General features: G+C 43.9%; 1 protein-coding gene across 1 annotated transcript; it reads right to left on the bottom strand.

Annotated features, from left to right (window-relative positions):
* Positions 1-2,174: 2,174 nt before the first annotated feature.
* Positions 2,175-18,231, bottom strand: PRDM14 (PR/SET domain 14). Its single transcript, XM_026014638.2, has 7 exons — positions 17,532-18,231; positions 16,867-16,920; positions 16,622-16,779; positions 15,365-15,635; positions 10,015-10,217; positions 5,537-5,638; positions 2,175-2,402 (listed from the first exon to the last, which is right to left on the bottom strand). Exons 1-7 carry the CDS (start codon positions 18,229-18,231, stop codon positions 2,175-2,177), a joined length of 1,716 nt encoding a protein of 571 aa, XP_025870423.2.
* Positions 18,232-19,318: the final 1,087 nt, after the last annotated feature.

Raw genomic sequence — 19,318 nt, 5'->3', positions numbered from 1 at the left:
TCGGTTAAGCGTCTGCCTTCAGGTCAGGTCATGATCCTAGGGTGCTGGGATCAGAGTCTGCATTGGGCTCCCTGCTCAGCAGGGAGTCGGCTTCTCTGACTCCCTCTGCTGTCCAACCCCCCCATGCTTGTTCTCAAGTAAATAACATCTTTAAAAAAAAAAAAGATGAGATATATGTTTTAAATAAATATAAGAGCTTAAGGTAATTACTAAAGAAGGATGTTGTGAATTTACTACATTTTCCAAACCAAAAATTGAGATATGTAATCTGATCAGGATGATCCAAACTTTGTGGAAGCAGGTCAGATTAAGTCTGCTTGGTCCGTATACAGTATTACTTGGCATGGAGGCATTTCGGAGTGACTGCTAGAAAAGGACAAAAAAAAAAAATTACCTTCCTTTGCTACTAGGCTAGCTCAAAGAACAAAGTACTTAATTTGAATTATTCAACTAGTGAAAAAATTGGCATCACACGAGTTCCTGATGTCTTGCTTTACTGTTTGATTTTAAAATGAACTAGCAGTCAAAGAAAGGCTGCCTAATTACAGGATGAGCCCCCATCTTTTCAAAAGACCATTGTCCTGACTTAATTAACATGAACTAAAACAGTCCTAAAACAACAGGGCACATTCCCATTAGGATAAATTACTCAGACCTAGTCAAGGCAGCAGGATTCCCCAGAGGAAAATCTGTCACTGCTTTTCCACCTGCACTACAGCCCTTTCTCAAAGGACTCTGCTACAGCTGGGAGCCTCCCTCTGGATGGGGCATCTGTTCCATATTGAATTTGCTCCACTTTGAAAGCCATGGACCATGGATAAAGGGTGAGGAAAAATCCTAAGCAGTCAATAGCAGCATGGCTAGGGATGTGACATAATAGCTTAGTAATATGGTCGCCTATGGAACACTTTTATTCTGGTCTCAAATGTTCCTGTGAATATTTAAAAGTGTGTTGTTTGCTTTAATACAGGGAAGAATGGGATCACTGGTTGAAAAATGCTATGTCCTTAGCAGGATTCATTGTTGAGCATACTGGTTCTCATTCGTTAAGAAACTGGGCAGTGGAGTGGGGAGACTTGGCTTTGTCCCTTGGAGGCAAAGACTGCATCACTTCCTTATTCTCAGCCTAGATTTCTAATCTGTCAATGGGGAGGCCAGTGGTACCATCCAACAGGTCTCATGTTCATTTATAAATATTGGCTAATAATATTACCCACATGAGAGCGCCGAATCCTAACCACTAGACCACCAGGGAATATTACCCACATGAAATGAGTTTCTCTCTCTCACATTAGAAAACATTCTCCAAGGCTTGTATCAGCTTCGTGGTAACTGATAAGCGCATTTTTTTCTTCCTCCTCTTTTTTTTTTTTTTTAAACATTCAATATACTAGTATGAACCACCTAATTAGACCTGAAAAGATTCCACTGGTCTCTTCATCAGGAATGAAATCAGGTTTAAAACTGGAGCAATACATATTTATTTTTTAGTCGATTTGCAATTTTTAAGCCTTTCTTCATTTGGTAATAATTTTTCTTCCCCAATTACAAAGCTCATAGATGATGAGGTGAATAAATAACTTCTGTGTCCTCTGAGTAATTGTGTGGTGTTAAACAAATTAACAGGCATTTGTCACGTGATGGGGGGTGGGTGGGAACCAGGGGTTTAAAATGACTCCAAAAAAGATCAGAGATTAATTTATGTCTGAACACTTAGTTATAATATAATGAAGCTCAGGGTTGAATGAATTTTTAAAGAATTTATTCTATGAAGAATAGACCAGGTAATGGCCAGCCATATTACAATCAGGGACCCAAAGCAAATAGTAGAGAAAGGGTAATTTTAATCACAAAAATCAAACTCTACTTACTCCCAGTCTCTGAAATAAAATACAGTCCCTCTCCCAGGGTTTGTGTGGTTTCCAGACCCCTTAGCTATATCAATAGCTAGCTCTCACTATTTCTAGGTAGATTCACCAAAACTCCATTCTTGTGGAAAATATTTCTGCGAAAGCAGAGGAAATAAATCGATAAATCCAGTTTATTGGCTGGTCCCATTTTTCTGTTTCTCATCTCAGTGTAACTATCACCTGTTCACTTGACACACCCAAAAGCGACAAAAATGAAGACAGAATCCTAGCCTTTAGATTTGCATGGTCTCCATACTCTGAGGGCTAGTGGCCTTCATGCAGCTTCATATGGGAGTAGGATGCTTCTTGATTCGGGAAGGTTTTTCCACAGATGCTGCAAGACCAGCCCTCATCCTCCTTGTGTGAGCGCCGGACGTGGCTGTCGTGAGCGGCGTGGGATGCAAAAGATTTCCCACAGTACTTGCATTTGAAGGGCTTCTCCCCGGAGTGCTGCCTGATATGTGTGCGGAGGATGCTGGAGGCAGTGAACCTCTGCAGAGAACACAAAGCAGCAGAAGTAAACTTCCTTCACCCTGACAGCTAACTAGACAAAGGGGTTAATTTCACTGTCACTGATCCTTAGTTCTCCAATGGATGAATCTGGGTTTTCAGGCCATAGAGCAGGCTTGGTCAACAGTAGTAGCCTTCGTAAAAAGGGCACAACTGACAGAAGGCTCAGGAGCCTCCATTTAAACAAGCAATTCCAGTGTGGCTGGTCCTAGGACCACACCCCAAGAATGTGCATTACAGGAGTAGCTACTATTGGCCAAGGTCTCTGCGTAAATCAGAACCTTATTTTTTTCTTTTCTTTAAGATTTTGTTGAGTAATCTTTCCACTCTTACAACTCCAAGATCAAGAGTTGCATGCTGGGGTGAGGCGGGTGGGGGTGGAGAAACACCTGGGGTGGCTCAGCCGTTCTGCCTTTATTTATTTTTATTTTTATTTTTTTTATTTTTATTTTTTTATTATTTATGATAGTCACATACAGAGAGAGAGAGAGAGAGAGGCAGAGACACAGGCAGAGGGAGAAGCAGGCTCCATGCACCGGGAGCCCAGTGTGGGATTCGATCCCGCTGCGCCACCCAGGGATCCCCCGTTCTGCCTTTAAACTCAAGAGTGTGTTCCCAGGGATCCAGTTCCTGAAGGAGAGCCTACTTCTCCCTCTGCCTGTGTCTCTGCCTCTGTGTGTTTGTCATGATTTAAGTAAATAAAATCTTAAAAAAAAAAAAAAAAAAAAAAAAGGTCTGCATGCTCTAAAGACTGAGCCAGCCAGACACTCTGGTTTCTTTCTTTTCTCTCGTTTTTTTTTTTTTTTTAAACTTAAACTTTCTGAGGGCCATCTGGGTGGCTCAGTCGGCTAAGCATCTGACTCTTGATTTTGGCTCAGGTCATGGTCTCAGGGTCCTGGGATCAAGCCCCAGGTCAGGCTCTGCACTGGGCATAGAGCTTGCTTGGATTCTCTCCCTCTTCCACTGTGCCCCACCCCCAACCCAGCCCAACCCAGCTCCTAAGCACTTGCTCTCTAAAAAACAGAAAAACCTTAAGACTTTTTGATTCTCTGGAGATCCATTGAGGTTGGTATGTGCATAACAGTTCATGCTTTTTCTTATTGCGGATAGCACTCCAAGGGGGGAGAGGAGGGGAATATGCCTCAGTCTATTCAATCACGCTCCCGTTGAAGGACATCTGGGTTATTTCCAGTCTGAGTTCTCGTGAATAAAGCTGCTACAAGCATTTGTGTACAGGTCTTTGTGTGAATATATACACCTTCATTTCTGAGATAAGTGCCCAGGAGGACAATTACTGGGTTCTGTGGTAGTTAACAAGTTTAGTTTTCAATGAAATTGCCAAACTTTTCCAGAATGGCTGTAACATGAGTACTTTGCTGTTTTTACATCTTCTCTTGGCCAATTCTGTTCTTTCCCTTATTTATAGCCTTTCTCCTCATTCATTTCAGTACTATGCTCTGACCTTTGTCACCTTCAAGTAATATATTAGAGACGTAATGACTTTATTTTGGTGGTATAAAACACCAGGTTAAACACCTGGTGACTTCAGATTTGAGGGGCTGAGAGAAAAGCACTGAACAGTGGGGTGTCTGGAGTTGGGTCATTATCTAGTGAGGTGCACAAGCCATACTTGTCTGGAACCTGGCCAGTCTTCACCAGCTTAAGTAACTGGAGTCTAATGTGTAAACCGGGATGCCAAATAACTAGTTCATGTCCTACGTGGATTTAATTCCCCTTCCAAGCATTTCTCAATCTTAGGTAAGCTATAAGTCCAACGTGAGGATCAGAGTAAGAACCCAGAAACAGGATGTGTCGTGGGGCTATTTTGTGACCTTGCCCTGGAAACCCCGCTGGAGAGAATTTCTTCCGTAGGACAGCTTGCTTTTTTTTCACACAAATCCACGGTCTCGGGACACCTGAGTGTCTGCCTTTGGCTCAGGGCGTGATCCCAGAGTACCGGGATCGAGTCCCACATTGGGCTTCCTCCCTGGAGCCTGCTTCTCCCTCCCCCCCTCTCTCTGTCTTTAATAAATCTTTAAAACAAAACAACAACAAAACAAATCCATGGTCTCTTCCTAAAGCTTGTGCTGGCTCCACATGGTCTACTTATGTGTCAGCCTCATTTTTCTATGTTGATTATTTTCATTCTATTGACACACAATTTCTTCAGCAGTATTTGTCCCTAAGCCTGGTACACTCAATGTTTTATGTTTCTGTGGGAGGTTTAGATGTCCCTCTAACATGGCCTAGGTTTCTTTCATGGCTTTATCATAAAAATTTAAGTAACTGGATGATAGTACCAGTCTCTTCCAGTGCTATCCACCAGGGCTTTCTGCAATGACAGAAGTGTTCTATGTCTGTACTATACAATTTGGTGGTCACTTGCCACACGGAGCTAATGAGCACTTGAAATGTGGATAGTACACCCAAGTTACAGAATTTGCCATTTTATTTCATTTTTATTAAATTAAATAGCTACATATGGTTAATGGCTAATTAAGCATTGAACAGCACAGATATTTATCATCGAAATAGGACATGATGTGTTTAGGTATAATTTCTAAAGCATGGTCAAACCATAGTTTCTATTCCAGTGACCCCCTAATCACATATCTGTCTCTTCATTTTTATCATTTCAATATTCTGTATGTATAATTTACATTATATTCCACTTTAGCACTCTTGCTCTAGGAAGTTAGACTCTGTGCTCTTAAATACTATGTAACCATGTCTGCAATCATCAGGTCTCCTTGTAAATTAGGGGTGTACTTCTTTTTTTTTTTTTAATTTTTAAAAGTTTATTTAAGTAATCTCTACATCCAATACGGGGCTTGAACTTCCTGACCCTGAGCTCAAGAGTCTCATGCTCTACCAACTGAGCCATCCAGTACCCCTAGGGGTATATTTCATTACACATGTCTTAAATGCCAATTTGGCAATAGGTCATATTTGACCATCTTAAGCAAACTGGAGCATATTCAGTGGTAGAAATGGGGATTGGGCTGATGATAATGGACTAAGAACTCCTTACAAGCCAGGCTTTATGCTTCAAGTTCTTATCCATGAACATCCAAACAGGGCTCAAGGCAGATCCCTTGGAAGGAGGTTCCATTTACCTTTGTACAATATACACAGTGGTATGGTCTGTCTCCAGAGTGGACTCTCGTATGTTTGTTTAGGCTGGAAGACTGAGAGAAACATTTCCCACAGGTAGAACACTAAGGTGTAAAAGAAACATACAGTTAAAATCGCGTCTTCATTTTGCCATTATGTTTATAAGAGGTGTAATATTGTTTTTATCCAGCATACGTCTGTAGTCGGAGGCTACAGACTCAAGCTGAGGGGTCTAATTAAGGTAGTAGAAAAACAACCTAGGGCTACCCTGACAAATCTGCAATCCTGGGTTCTGGTCAGATGTTTGAGTTAATACTGCAAAAGAAGAGATCAAATATAAAGTCTAAATACATGGCTTGGAAAATAGAATTAGGGGACTCAGAATGAAGAGCAAAAGAAATGAAAGGTTAAGCACAGGGAGGTAGATTCAACATCTGGCCAAAAGGAGTTCCAGGAAGAGCAAAGATCTAGAAGACAGATGAACGAGAAAATTCCTTTCAGTTTAGGACTTGTGCCTTCAAATGGAAAGAGTACATTATATTTCACTGATTACAAAGCAGAAAACAAAGAGAAAGACCTCCCAACTTGACATGTTCTGTTAAAATTTCAGAATTCCAAAGATAAAGTGCAGTTTCCACAAAGAAGAAAACTGGTTATTTATAAAACAGACCGGAAACAAATTGCCACCAAATGATAAGAGAAAATAGAAAGATGTCTTGAAGGTTTTTAAAAATGATTTCTAGGGGGATCCCTGGATGGCTCAGTGGTTTAGTGCCTGCCTTTGGCCCAGGGCATGGTCCTGGAGTCCCAAGATGGAGTCCCAAGATGGAGTCCCAAGATGGAGTCCCACGTCGGGCTCACTGCATGGAGCCTGCTTCTCTCTGCCTATGTATTTGCCTCTCTCTCTCATGAATAAATAAATAAAATCTTAAAAATAAATGAATAAAATTAAACAACAACAACAATTATTTGGGGATGCCTGGGTGGCTCAGTGCTTGAGCATCTGCCTTAGGGTCAGGGTGTGACCCCGGGGTCCTGGGATGGAGTCTGGATCAGGCTCCCCGCAGGGAGCTTGCTTCTCTCTCAGCCTCTCTCTGTGTGTCTCTCATGAATAAATAAAACCTTTAGATAAAAATTATTTGAAGATATGACACAGTATTACAAAAAGGAAATCAAGAAAGAGGAAGAGCAGGATAGAAAAATCAGTGGAACTAATTCATAAAGGTGATGGTAACTATCCAAATATGATAATTCAGAGGCCTAGCCAGAAAGCAACTGCTTCAAATTCGAATAAGCTCCCTGAAGAACGCTTTCAAAGATGTAAATATTACACAGGTTTACACAATTACAAACACACATATACACACACACAAAATAACAAACTACATTTTCCTCGTGTTATTAGAAATCCTAGCAAAAACAAAAAGCTTGGAAGGAAGTAAAAAACAGAAAATAAAGAAAGCTAAAGTCTGGTATAATTTTGAGCAATGGATAGAATATTAAAAAAAATGCTTTTTGGAAAAACCGGCTTCTCTCCATTGGTCAGGAATTTCAGGAGGGTGGAGAGGGCTAACATTCTAAATTCGTGTATAAATTTTTGGGTCTCATTGTTATGAACTACAGAGATTTCCTCTGACATTTTTGTGTTCTTTATTAATTATGCTTGACAAATCATCTGAAAAAGAGGTACATTTAGGTTTTAAATGTTAGAAACAGGGGTGATAATACAAAGTTTCCCACTGTTGTTTGCACCCTGCATCTTCTGACATTTTTTTTGGTCAAGCATTTTCTTTCTTTCAGAAATGGAATGTTTTTTGTTTTTGTTTTTAAAAATCATTTATCTTATGTTTTGCATGTCTGCTTACCTGGAGATTATTTTTCTTTTTTTCAAATTAAGTTAATGTTTTGTTTTGAGCTTCTGCAGAAACTAAGTATATTTAATTGCCTTAAAAGTTAAGTACTCAAGCTTAAAAAAAAGTATATAAAATAAAACTAACAGCATAAAAAATGTTTAGCAGTAAAAAAGTGAGAAAGAAGTGCCATGAGAAACTTCAGTTGAGATGCTCAGAATGCAGCTAGACAGATGAGCTCAGGACAGAATTGGCTAGAGATCAAAACCCAATGTGAAATGCTATTTATAGTCATAATACAAGACCACTCAGTGAGAGTTTGCAAAGAGAAGATCACTAAAGAAGAATTCTTGGGAATACTGAGGACACAGGATTCATCCTCTTGTATTGCCAGTTTAAAATTATTTTTCCTCAACTCTACTGTAAAACTGAGTTCTTATTTCACTTATTACTAGCTTCCACACTTTGTCATCCCTGTCACCTACAGATGGCCTGGTCAACAGTCCCCAGTTTCAAAGATGGCAGCACCCGAGTACAGCTTCTCCGAAGCCCAACCCAAAACCACCACTCAGAGTTTAGGCAGAGGACCTAGCCAACATATTAGTAGAAATATCTTGAATGAGCTCTAATAACCTTTTCCTGTATTCTTTTTAGTTAAAAACAAACAAAAATAAGTCCTGTAGTTTCCACTTTCTTAACAAATACCCTCTGGTCCAGCCACAGCAAATTTGACAAATATCCCAAGTGGTGTATATCCCATTGGCCATTAAGATCCATCATCACTTGCTGTGCTAACTAAAAATGAAAATGGTACTGACTAAAATTATAGTATACCATCACTTGTTAAACACATTCAGTTTCAGAAAATATGTTTCAGAAACATAAAGATGTCAAAAAACTCCACAACCTATAATTGTTCAAATATGGCTTGTGAAATATTACAAAAGCATGTAGCAATAGAAATATTTTAAAAAAAAAAAAAGAAATATTTTCCAAGGACATATATTGACAGATTGCAGGACAAATACAAAGTGCCAATAAAATATAGTTTAAACATTTCAACCACGTTACTAAGATGCAAATTAAAGCAAGATATCATTTTCATCTATCAAAATGGCAACATAAAAGGACAGCAGTACCGCAGGAGCCTCAGTGCTGCCTACCACACTGCAAACACCACCGGATGGACCATAAATTGACACCTTCTCTGGAAAGCAGTTTAGTGCTTCAATTCAAGCCTTCAAATTGTACACACCCTTTGACCCAGTTTTTCTCCTAGGAATCTATCCCAAAGAAATCATCAGACACGGATAACAGAGATAATGATTTCTATATAATATTGTTCAAGGCAGACACACTGGGGAGAAAATTCACAAAGCAGGAGATTGGTTCATTGAATGATGGCACATCCATCTCATACACTGATGCAGCCATTACCATGTTTATAAATTAGTCATGATGTAGTGTCAAGTCAGAAAAGTAGCCTCACAGTAGCCCAAAGTATACTAAACACCTACATACACGTTCACATACACATATAGAAAAAAGTTACACCTTAAATGTTTCAACTTGGGTCATGGCATATCAGGTGACTTTTGTTTTGCATTCTCCAAATTCTATTTACCAAGCATACATTTTTCCCCCAAATTGGAAATAAAGAAATTTAAACATTTACCAAGTGAAAAGTATGAAAATCGATTTTGGCTTTGCTCTTCATCCATCATACCCCCAGAACGAGTTAGCAGTCTGATGTGTTAACTTTCCACTTTTCCATTCATGTGTGAGCATCATGTATAGCATATGCAATAAACCATTTCAAATGGCATCATGATATACATATTCTGCAGCTTGTTTTGGCTTAATAAGCAAAACATAATTTATACAACTAGTTCTGTGTTGATGAACATGCGAACATGCAGTATCTAACTTCCTACTATCAAAATATACTGGAGCATACCTTTTTCCTTTTGCCCAGTTAACAGGTAAAAGATAGAATTTCATTGTCTTAATACTTCCAATGTTCTTAGAATTCTAGTTGTATGTGCTTTTCTGTGGGAACTGGGATTTAGAGGGGTTCAGGTTTGCGTGGGTATCTTTGTAGATCTGCATCACCAAGGGGTTACTGAAAACTAATTGTGTTAAATGTCTTTTGATGAGCAAAAAGGAGTTCTTAGATTATTGTAAAAATACTCAAACTTTACAGGAGCAAATAATATAGAGATTGGGATTCTTCTGAAGCTTAGCAGTGAACAAGAAGGGGTGGATAAGGGCAATTTTACGAAGATTACTCTTAGTTTTATCCCATTGTCCTTTCAGGCTCGGCTCAAGGCCACCTTGAGTACTTTCACAACCCATGTGTCCAGGTAGAAGCAGACACCCTTCCATCGTGCACTTCTCTGCCTTGTCCATCTGTCCTAGCACTGTCCCTAAGGGACTACCTCTTAAGGTAGTTCACATCCAACCACTGTCCAGAGCACTGTCCTCTCTTCCACAGACCCTGCCTTATCAGGCACTGTGTCCCAGCAACTCATACCCAGGAGATCCTCAAGGTGGATTCAGGCGTTTGAGGTAGGAGCATGAAAGCAATGTGAGTTACAGGCCATCCGTCATTCACCAGCCCTACTTCCTACCTTGTGAGGCCGGTGCTTCTCATGAACATGAAGGATGTGGATCCTGAGCCGGTCTCGCTTCTCAAAGGATCGTTTGCAGAGAGAGCAGGGAAATTTCCGGTCACCCTTGTCCACACAAGGGGTATACTTGAGATGCTTATCTCTGTAATATTTGTAGGTAAATACTTTTCCACATCTTTCACATCTGTAGCCTTCTGCAGACTCTGTCAAACACAGGGGAAATAAGTGCCAGTGGCTTTGTCAGCTATCTTACTGCATTCTTACTTCTTCCAAGAGGAAGTTTAAAAAACTTTCATTACAGAATACTTTAAACATATAGGAAAGTCAAAACAATGGAGTCAAACCCTCACGTCCTCAACACCAAGCTTTCATAATGACCAACTCATAGCCAATTTTGTTTTCATTTATATCACTTGCTTCCATGACTATTTCCATAGTAATCATCATTTGGTTCATAAAATACCTCAAACTATAATTTTTAAAAGACAATACTTTTTAAAAAGTAGTAACCATATTGCCACTGACATACTTAAGCAATTATTTATTCCTTAAATAAATACATTGGTATACACATACGTTTAATTATTTTCCAATTAGTTCAATTTAGGATTCAAAGTCTTCTTGTTGTCTATGGTTTGCTATGTCTGCTCAAGTTCTTAATTCGTAGGCTCTCCTTTCCTTTTGTTCCCTGAAATGTATTTGTAGAAGCCTTGCCTCCAGCCCTACTTAAGAGCAGTTCAACTCTATAGTTCATTTTTAGAAAGATTTTATTTATTTATTAGAGAGAGAGAGAGGGAGCACAAGCAGGGAAGGGGGGGGGCAGGGGGAGAGAAAGAAGCAGACTCTCCTGCTGAGCAGGGAGCTGGACTCAGGCTTAGTCTCAGGACTCTGGGATCATGACCTGAGCCAAAGGCACGCACTTGAAGACTAAGCCACTCAGGCGCCCCCTAACCCTAACAGCTCTTTAACGCACTCTTGACTGGCAGGTCTTAAGAGGTTAGGTTAATATACCAAACATACCTACAGTGTCCCTTTCAGATCAGCATAAGCTCTAAGTTCAAAGCAGTTCACCTCCATCAATGATGAACACCAAATAATGATGGATACCAATGGCTTACTTTCTAGCCTTCACAAGGGCTGTTCCATTTGTCCCCATTTATGAAGTCCTAGGCACCTGTTTAGCTTACAGTTTACTTCTGTGAACTTTTGGAAAAGATTCCAGAGCTAGAACCATCATGTATAGAGTAAGGATGACATTATCTTGCCTTCCCTTGTATTCATAGGGTTATCATGATGATTAATTTAATCTTATCACTTATTGAGTTCTTACCACTATGAGTGATACTATCGCTGAGTGATAGACAAGACCCAGAAAGGTAAATCTGTTTTTATCAATGGAAGAGGCGGCGGGGGGGGGGGAGAGGTTAAAGAGGTTAGAGAGGGTTCATCAGACTCTAGCAAGGGAGGTCCCCAGGTCCAGGGGTGTCTATTGTTGGGGGAGAGGAGAGGACAGGGGCCACCTACAAAAGCATCCCTGCTGAGGACACTCTGGATTCCAGAGGATCAAGTGGCTTTGACTGTGAATGCATCACTGAGACCTCATTGTCTGGCCCTAGGGAGGGAGAGAAGACCCAGGAGTAAGTAAGTATATGCAAGAGTCTGTAGATTAAAATCTTTTTAGCATCAGGACTGCAGGGAAGCTATCCATCAGGGGCTTTGTTGGTTGACAACTACATCCCAGGCACGTTTTACAGGTAGCTAAGGAAATAAACCATTCACTAAGTAAATAACCAGGAAGGCAACCACCAACCCCAGGACCAGCCATTGCCTGGGATGTCTATCACTTTCATTGAGGTGTTAATACTCTTCCGAATCCCCTTGCTGGGATGGTTTTTGCTCAGAGCTATAATTTTCATTGGTCAGAAATACCTGGCTTTTCTGCTCTTGGGGTGGGAGGAGAGGGTCTACAAGGCAGGATCAGTGATCCAAATTTACAAAGCACTAAAGCACACCAAAATTCAGAGTAGTGGTTCAAAAGTAAGTTTGCATAAGAACAACGGCTTAGGCATAGGCAAAAATGACATACCACCCTTAGCTACCTACCTTTTCTGCTCTGGTCTTTGGAAATTTAACTTAACTTAACCTAATAATTTTATCCTGTTCCCTTTCCTTCTTTCTCCTCTCCACCGCCCCAACCACATTCAACTACTCTTTTTTTAGCCAAGGGCTTTCCCAACATGGACAATGATGCCTCCTGCCCCACCACATACAGTTTGGTAACGATTAAGGGTGGTCTTCACATTCCACACCTCCATCCCCCAAAACACACATTCTGCAGGCTTGCATACTCAAATAACCCGCCTACATAGGGTTCAGACTCTTCCCTTCCACTCAACACCTTGATGAAGAGGGAAGTTCCCACCAATCCTCGCCTAAAGCCTTTGAGGAAAACAGTTCTTTTGAGAGGACAGAGGAATTTTTATTTTTCTTTCCTTGTTAATCCTATCCCAAACCACTCATAATGGAAAAAAAAAATGAATTAATCCATAATTCTTTCCAACAAATTAAAATGCTCACCAATTTCCTTCCATGCATTGTCCCAAATACATTATTCAATCCCATTTACTATCATAAACCCTCAGCCCTGTTCCTTATTACCAGATAGGGATTTCTCATTTCTGCATATTATTCCATATGTTAATATATCATCATTTACCCAAGAATTAGTCTTCTATTGAGCATTCAGGTTGTTTGTGATTTTTCACTAATATGGATGGTGCTATAGTAAAACTCCTCATGGACAAAGCTTTCCTTTCTGGACTATTTTCAGAAGACAAATTTCCAGAAGAGTATTACTGAGAAATCAAAAGTTATGATCATTGTAATAGCTTAATACATAGCATTAAGTCCTTTTTCAAAACAATGATGATTATATTGTGAATTATCAAGCATGTGTTTTTCTCAAATCTACTTTTCACTTTTATTTCAAAAACATTCAGTACATTTTGGAAGTGACCAAAAGACTTAGTTTGGTGATCATTATGACACAACTGTGAGGTCCACACACTTCAGAGAGTCCGCAATCTCAACACCATTCCCAACATGACCCCCACACCATCCACGAACAGGGGTAGCAGGAAGATAGTTTATCAAGACAATTCTGACAGGCCCTCATTTGACTCTTTTTTTTTTTAAGATTTTTTTTTTTAATTTTTATTTATTTATGATAGTCACAGAGAGAGAGAGAGAGAGAGAGGCAGAGACACAGGCAGAGGGAGAAGCAGGCTCCATGCACCGGGAGCCCGATGTGGGATTCGATCCCAGGTCTCCAGGATGGCGCCCTGGGCCAAAGGCAGGCGCCAAACCGCTGCGCCACCCAGGGATCCCCTTAAAGATTTTTTTTAAAGATTTTATTTATTTATTCTTGAGAGACACGCAGAGAGAGAGAGAGGCAGAGACACAGGCAGAGGGAGAAGCAGGTTCCATGCAGGGAGCCCGATGTGGGACTCAATCCCGGGACTCCAGGATCACACCCTGAGCCAAGCCAAAGGCAGATGCTCAACCACTGAGCCACTCAGGCATCCCTTATTATTTGGACTCTTGAAACAAGAGGCTGTTCATTATTCACTTCCTAAGCCCTGTGAGCATGTCCTCCTTCCTTTGGTTTCACTATTCCCCAAACGTGCCTTTCTCTCCCAGTCTAACACACCTCACCCTTAAGCAGCTTTTTCCAAGTTGGTCCCAACATCTTCTGCTTTCATTCAATGCACACACATTATAATAATTTGCATTTATCTCATACCACCTACTGGATGGGGGGGGGGGGGGCGTTCCCCAAGCTTTTGTGTAAGTAAAAATCATTCCGAGAGCTTTTAAAAATGCAAATTCCAGAGGCTCACTCCCAGAAGTGGGTTGGTGGTCCTCTAGCTTCTTGCTGCTCACATGTGGTCCAGGGGTCAACAGCCATCAGCCTCCCCTGGAAGCCTGATAGAAATGCAGAATCTGGGCAGCCCTGGTGGCCCAGCGGGTTTAGTGCTGCCTTTAGCCCAGGGTCTGATCCTGGGGACCTGGGATCGAGTCCCAGGTCAGGCTCCCTGCATGGGGCCTGCTTCTCCCTCTGACTGTGTGCCTCTCTCTCTCTCTCTCTCACTGCATCTTTCATGAATAAATAAATAAAATCTTAAAAAAAGAAAGAAAGAAAGAAAGAAAGAAAGAAAGAAAGAAAGAAAGAAAGAAAGAAAGAAAGAAATGCAGAATCTGGGCAGCCCGGGTGGCTCAGGGTGGCTCAGCAGTTCAGCGCTGCCTTCAGGCCAGGGCGTGATCCTGGAGACCAGGGATCAGAGTCCCAAGTCAGGCTCCCTGCATGGAGCCTGCTTCTCCCTCTGTCTGTGTCTCTGCCTCTCTCTGTCTCTCGTGAATGAATAAATAAAATCTTAAAAAAAAAAAAAAGGCAGAATCTCAGGTCCCAACCCTGAATGACAATCTGCATCTTTCCAAGATCGCCAGATATTCACATCCACATTAAAATTTCAGAGTGAGGGACACCTGAGTGGCTCAGAGGTTGAGCATCTGCCTTTGGCTCAGGTCATGATCCAGGGGTTCTGGGATCGAGTCCCCACAGGGAGTCTGCTTCTCCCTCTGCCTATGTCTCTGCCTCTGTGTCTCTCATGAAAAAATAAATAAAATCTTTAAATAAATAAAATTTGAGAGTGAGAGTCTAGCTCAATGCTTCTCAAAGGTGACTAAGATCCACAGTAAGAAAGACATTTTATACTTGATACTTAGCATGTACTCACACCTCCTTTTGAAATAAAAACTTCCCCAAACAATGCTTCCTTTTACTTTGAGATTCACATCAACATTTTCTATTCTATTTTATTCTTTTTTTTTTTTCCCCTTTAAAGATGATCTAAACCACTACATTTCCCACCAACCTCCATCAGAAAAGCACTGCTTGCTTTAGGGCTTTGATGGGTTGATGGGAGTCATCAGCTGGGTTAGTCTGAGCAGAGATGAATCAGAATCTGGCTCACCTAGGCAAGAGGTTGCATCTATTTATGTTGCCCTTATTTCTTTCTCTGGAAAGAGGCGAATCAGAAAAAGAAAAGGTATCCTTGTGAACAAAAGTACCTTCAGCAGCTTTGGAAAGATAAGGGCACTTTCTTCCAGCTGGGTAGTGTCCCCCTAGTTAGAGATACCCTCAGCTTAATCTCCCCCACATTAGCCTCTGTGGGGGGAGGAGCCCCACAGGTCAGGGAGAGACTGCTGAAGGGTTGTTCTAGTTCAGAAAAGAGCCAAGTCCTTCCACTAGAAGAGACTCCCCAGGGAAAGGCAAAGGGGTTTCACTCACCCTCAGAGGACCTAGGAGTCTGCTTCCCCTGTTCTGTGACTTGAAGGCTCACAGGAATGTCCAGAAACTTTTCATAGCAGTCTCCATACCACACAAGGAGCTCTTGGTTCTGGCAGATCTCCTTGCAGCTCTCATAAAATATCTGCCCTTGACACTGCACTGCAACCAGGTTCTGCTCCTTGGGGAAACGGGCACAGTTGACATAGGACATCCAGTTCCCTGCATTTCCTTTTCCATCTATAAAGTGGCTCAAATGACCATCTTCAAAGATCTAAATAAAATAAAACAGAAAGTTTAAAATGCACTTTTTTTTGCCTCACTTATAAAATTACTTATTAAAAATTTATAGTCCAAATATCATGCTTGAGTCCACTGAATATATTTATTATTACTTATTAACATTATGAAGCCCAAATAGATTTATTAGCTTCAGAATATCTCCGTAGGTGCTGTGACATTTTAAGATTCTTACTTGTATCACTTGCTTCATTTTCAAATTTCTATAGTGAATATGTTAATTCCATAAGCTGAGAAAAAGGGGAACAAGAGCAAGGTTGCATTTAATTCACAACTTAAAGACAACCAATTAGATTTGTGCTTTATCCCCACCTAGTTGTCATGCATATTAGTGGAGCCATACTTTAATTCTTTCTGGGCTGTTGGCAATTCCACTGACTCGAATGTTTTGTTATTATAAGCAACTCTGTGATTAACATCTTCCACATAGTCTGAATTTCAGATTACTTTCCTAAACTATAGTCCTAGAAGTAGAAATTCTGGGCCAAGGGGAGAGATCCGATATATTCTGACAAACTGTGGAGTCTTACCAGCATTCATCCCAACAGAATCAAGAGTATCGGTTTTTAAAAATCCATAGCGAATGTCACAGGCAAATGATACCACAAATTTTAAAATTTGTTTTTATTCTCTTCGGCATATTCTCAGCACCACTGTATAACCTTTAAAGTATTTGGTTTTGTCTATAAATATAGACAAATATTAATTATTTAAATATACATTCCATTGTTACTCTTCACAGATTTAAGGCAGCACAAAATGCAAAGAATTCATGTAGAAGAGCTATCTTCATGCAGTGAACTTCTGCCTTTCCCTCTTTATATTGCAAAAACGGGCAGCACAGACAGCAGAGTGTCCCCTCCTCCAGGCTAGTGATCTCCCAGAGGGCCAGAGGCCAACATTGTGCCCCACCAGTGTCATTTCCCACTTTGTCGACCCACCAGAAACATATTCATTTACCTCCCACATCAGAGAATTGTCTCCATAGGTCTTGACTTCACTGGCGTTGACCACTTTACCTTGAAAGGGCCCAAACCTGACTCCTTTGGCAATGAGGCTACTGCAGAATATACCAAAATGCCGCAATTCTCCAAACGTCGTCTGCTTGAGGCAGAGACCTGGGGGAAACCCAAGGCAGGAGAGCCAATGAGGAAAGTCACTGTATTGGTTCAGGGACAAAAATTCAGGCAAGGAGCCCTGCCTACCTTCTGGTAGCTGAAGGGAGTCTTTATCCAGAGTTCGACAAAGAGAATCGGATCCTAAAAAAGAGGGTTAAAACTTTATTTTTCATAAGGTGTTTCCCTCCCTACATCTTAGAGGTAACCATTATGCTGAATTTGAGGTTTACCCTTTTATATTTTTCCTGCTCCTTTTTACTCTTATTTTTTTTTCTCCGCTCCTTTTATATATTATATATAAAATTTCTCATTTGAGACTCTGAACAACCCTTGGAAGGTTATGTGATTAAACCCATTTTGCAAATTTAAAGAACTTGAGAATCAGAGATCCTGCCGACTTTGACTAAGGTCAAGATAGCTGTCTAGGCTGGGACTCCAAGTATGAACTGCATGAGGCTCAAGGAGATATCCTGTACTTTCTGGTAGAATCTGATCCCAGCTGACAAGTCCACGGGGCGAACCAGGTCTCTCTTGACCCTCAGCTCCCAGTAAAACCCACCTTAGGAATCATGCATTTAAGCAAGTAGAGCCTCAGAAGTGAGCTTGGCCTACCCCCTTCATACTCCGATGGGAAGTACATGCACGTCCCCCCTGGACTTGTACGGTCTCAGATCCACCTTGACACCCACCTCCCCCACTCCTGGCTCCCACCTCTGTTCCCATGCCACCTGACTCACGCCAGTTGTGACCGCCTTTACCGTCTGTGGGGACCAGGAAGCCGGAAATTGCATGGTGCAGAGGGGCCGAGTGCTCCACGCTGGGGATAACCCCGAACAAAACGAAGTGCAGGTCCTCCTGGGTGAAGTGGTAACGGGGAATCGACTTTCCATACGGGGTGGGGAGTTTGGAGCCCTCCTCAGAGCGCTTGCCGGGGAAGGAAGGTAATAACGGGGGGGTCTTCATCACCTCAGGTAACAGGGAAGCATTCACAGCCGTCGGTTTAATTAAAATCTCAGGTCCACAACACTGGCCACTGTCGCTTTGGCCACCAACGTGGTCCAAGTCTCCACTGGTGGCGCCTCTGTACTCGTGGCTGCTGTTGAAGTGCGGCACCTCTCTGGGGAGGTGGGGAATCGCGTACCACGGTGGCAGCTTGCCGTACCAGGGCAGATCGTAGAGTGGCTCCCTCTGCAGGGCCAGGCTGGAGCTCAGCAAGGGAGGCGCGGGCCGGAAGGTGAAGGGGGGCACCGTGTGGGACGCGGACACTGCAGCCTCCCGGGGCGGGAAAGCCTGGAAATTTTCCTCCGCAGCGGGTAGCAAGTGCCCATTGTGGCCGTAGGGCAGGAAGGGCATGTTGTAGGCGTCCAGGTGCTGGGGGCTGCGCGGGAGCCTCTCGGGCGCGAAGCACATCTTGTCCTGCGGGCCGGCCTCGCCTGGCGGCGGCAGAGCCATCCCGGGCCACAGCGCGCGGCGCACCTGCGGGGAAGCAAGCCGCATCTCAGGGGAGCCGGGGCTGGGGGCCGCCGCGGGCCTGCTCCCGCCGGCCGACACCCCGCCATCCAAGGGAGCCCCGGCCCGACGGGACTCGCGTGGGCCTCCGATCCGATCCCGTAAGGCGTCCCTCACAAGCCCTGCAGAAACCGCCAGGCAAACACGCGCGCAAGGCCGCACACGGAAGTCCGGGGTCTGGCTCGACCCCGCAGTGCCCGGCGAGGGTCGCTCTCGCCTTCCCTCTCCGAACACCTCCCGACCCAGCACAGCCGGCCCCAAACCCCACTCCCTGCAGCCGGCCCCAAACCCGGCTCCCGCAAAGCCCGTTTCCAGGTCCCTCTTCCGCCCTCTTCTCTGTCCAACAAAACTCTCCCACAGGGTGGGTCGCAGCCCCCGGGGCCCTCCCTCCCCTCCCCTCCCCCTCCCCTCCCCCCGGGGCCGGGGCCGGGCGCCCAGGTCTGACGGAGCCTCGCGGCGGGCGGCAGCTCCTGGGTCCCCACGCAGCCCAGGCGCCCCCGCCCTCGCGCCGCCCCCGCCAGTTGGCGCGGGGGGAGCGGCGGCGGCCGAGCCCGGGGGCAGGTCGGGAAGGCCGCCCCCCGCGAGCCCCGGCTCTGACCCCGCGGCTCCAGGGGCGCGAGCCGCCGGGACCAGGAGGGCGCCACCCCGGCCCCCCTCAGAGCCCGCAGCCCGCGCCGGTGCGCCACGTGGGCCGGGCCCCGCCACCTCCCCCAAGCCCCTCGGGATCTCTGGTCGCCCCACCTGGCCCTCAGGGGCCCGGGGTCGCCGCTCGGGAGCGCTGGAGGACGCGCCCCGGGCCGGGTGGAGGGAAGCGCGGGCGGCCGCCGCCCCCGCCGCCGCCGCCGCCGCCGCCGCCGCCGCCGCCCCCGCCCCGACAGGACGGCGTGTTCAGGGACGCGCGTCCTCCCAGGCCGAGGGGCCGCCGGGCTCGAGGGCAGGATCGATGAGCCAACAAGGAAACGCAGCGGGGTCGCGACTCCGAAATGGAAGAACACGGGGTCAGGAGAAGGGGTCAGCCACGACGGCGGCC

Source organism: Vulpes vulpes, chromosome 13, assembly GCF_048418805.1.
Source record: "Vulpes vulpes isolate BD-2025 chromosome 13, VulVul3, whole genome shotgun sequence".
NCBI lineage: Eukaryota > Metazoa > Chordata > Mammalia > Carnivora > Canidae > Vulpes > Vulpes vulpes.
The sequence above is the reverse complement of the archived record's forward strand: the minus strand, read 5'-3'. Positions and strand labels throughout refer to the sequence as shown.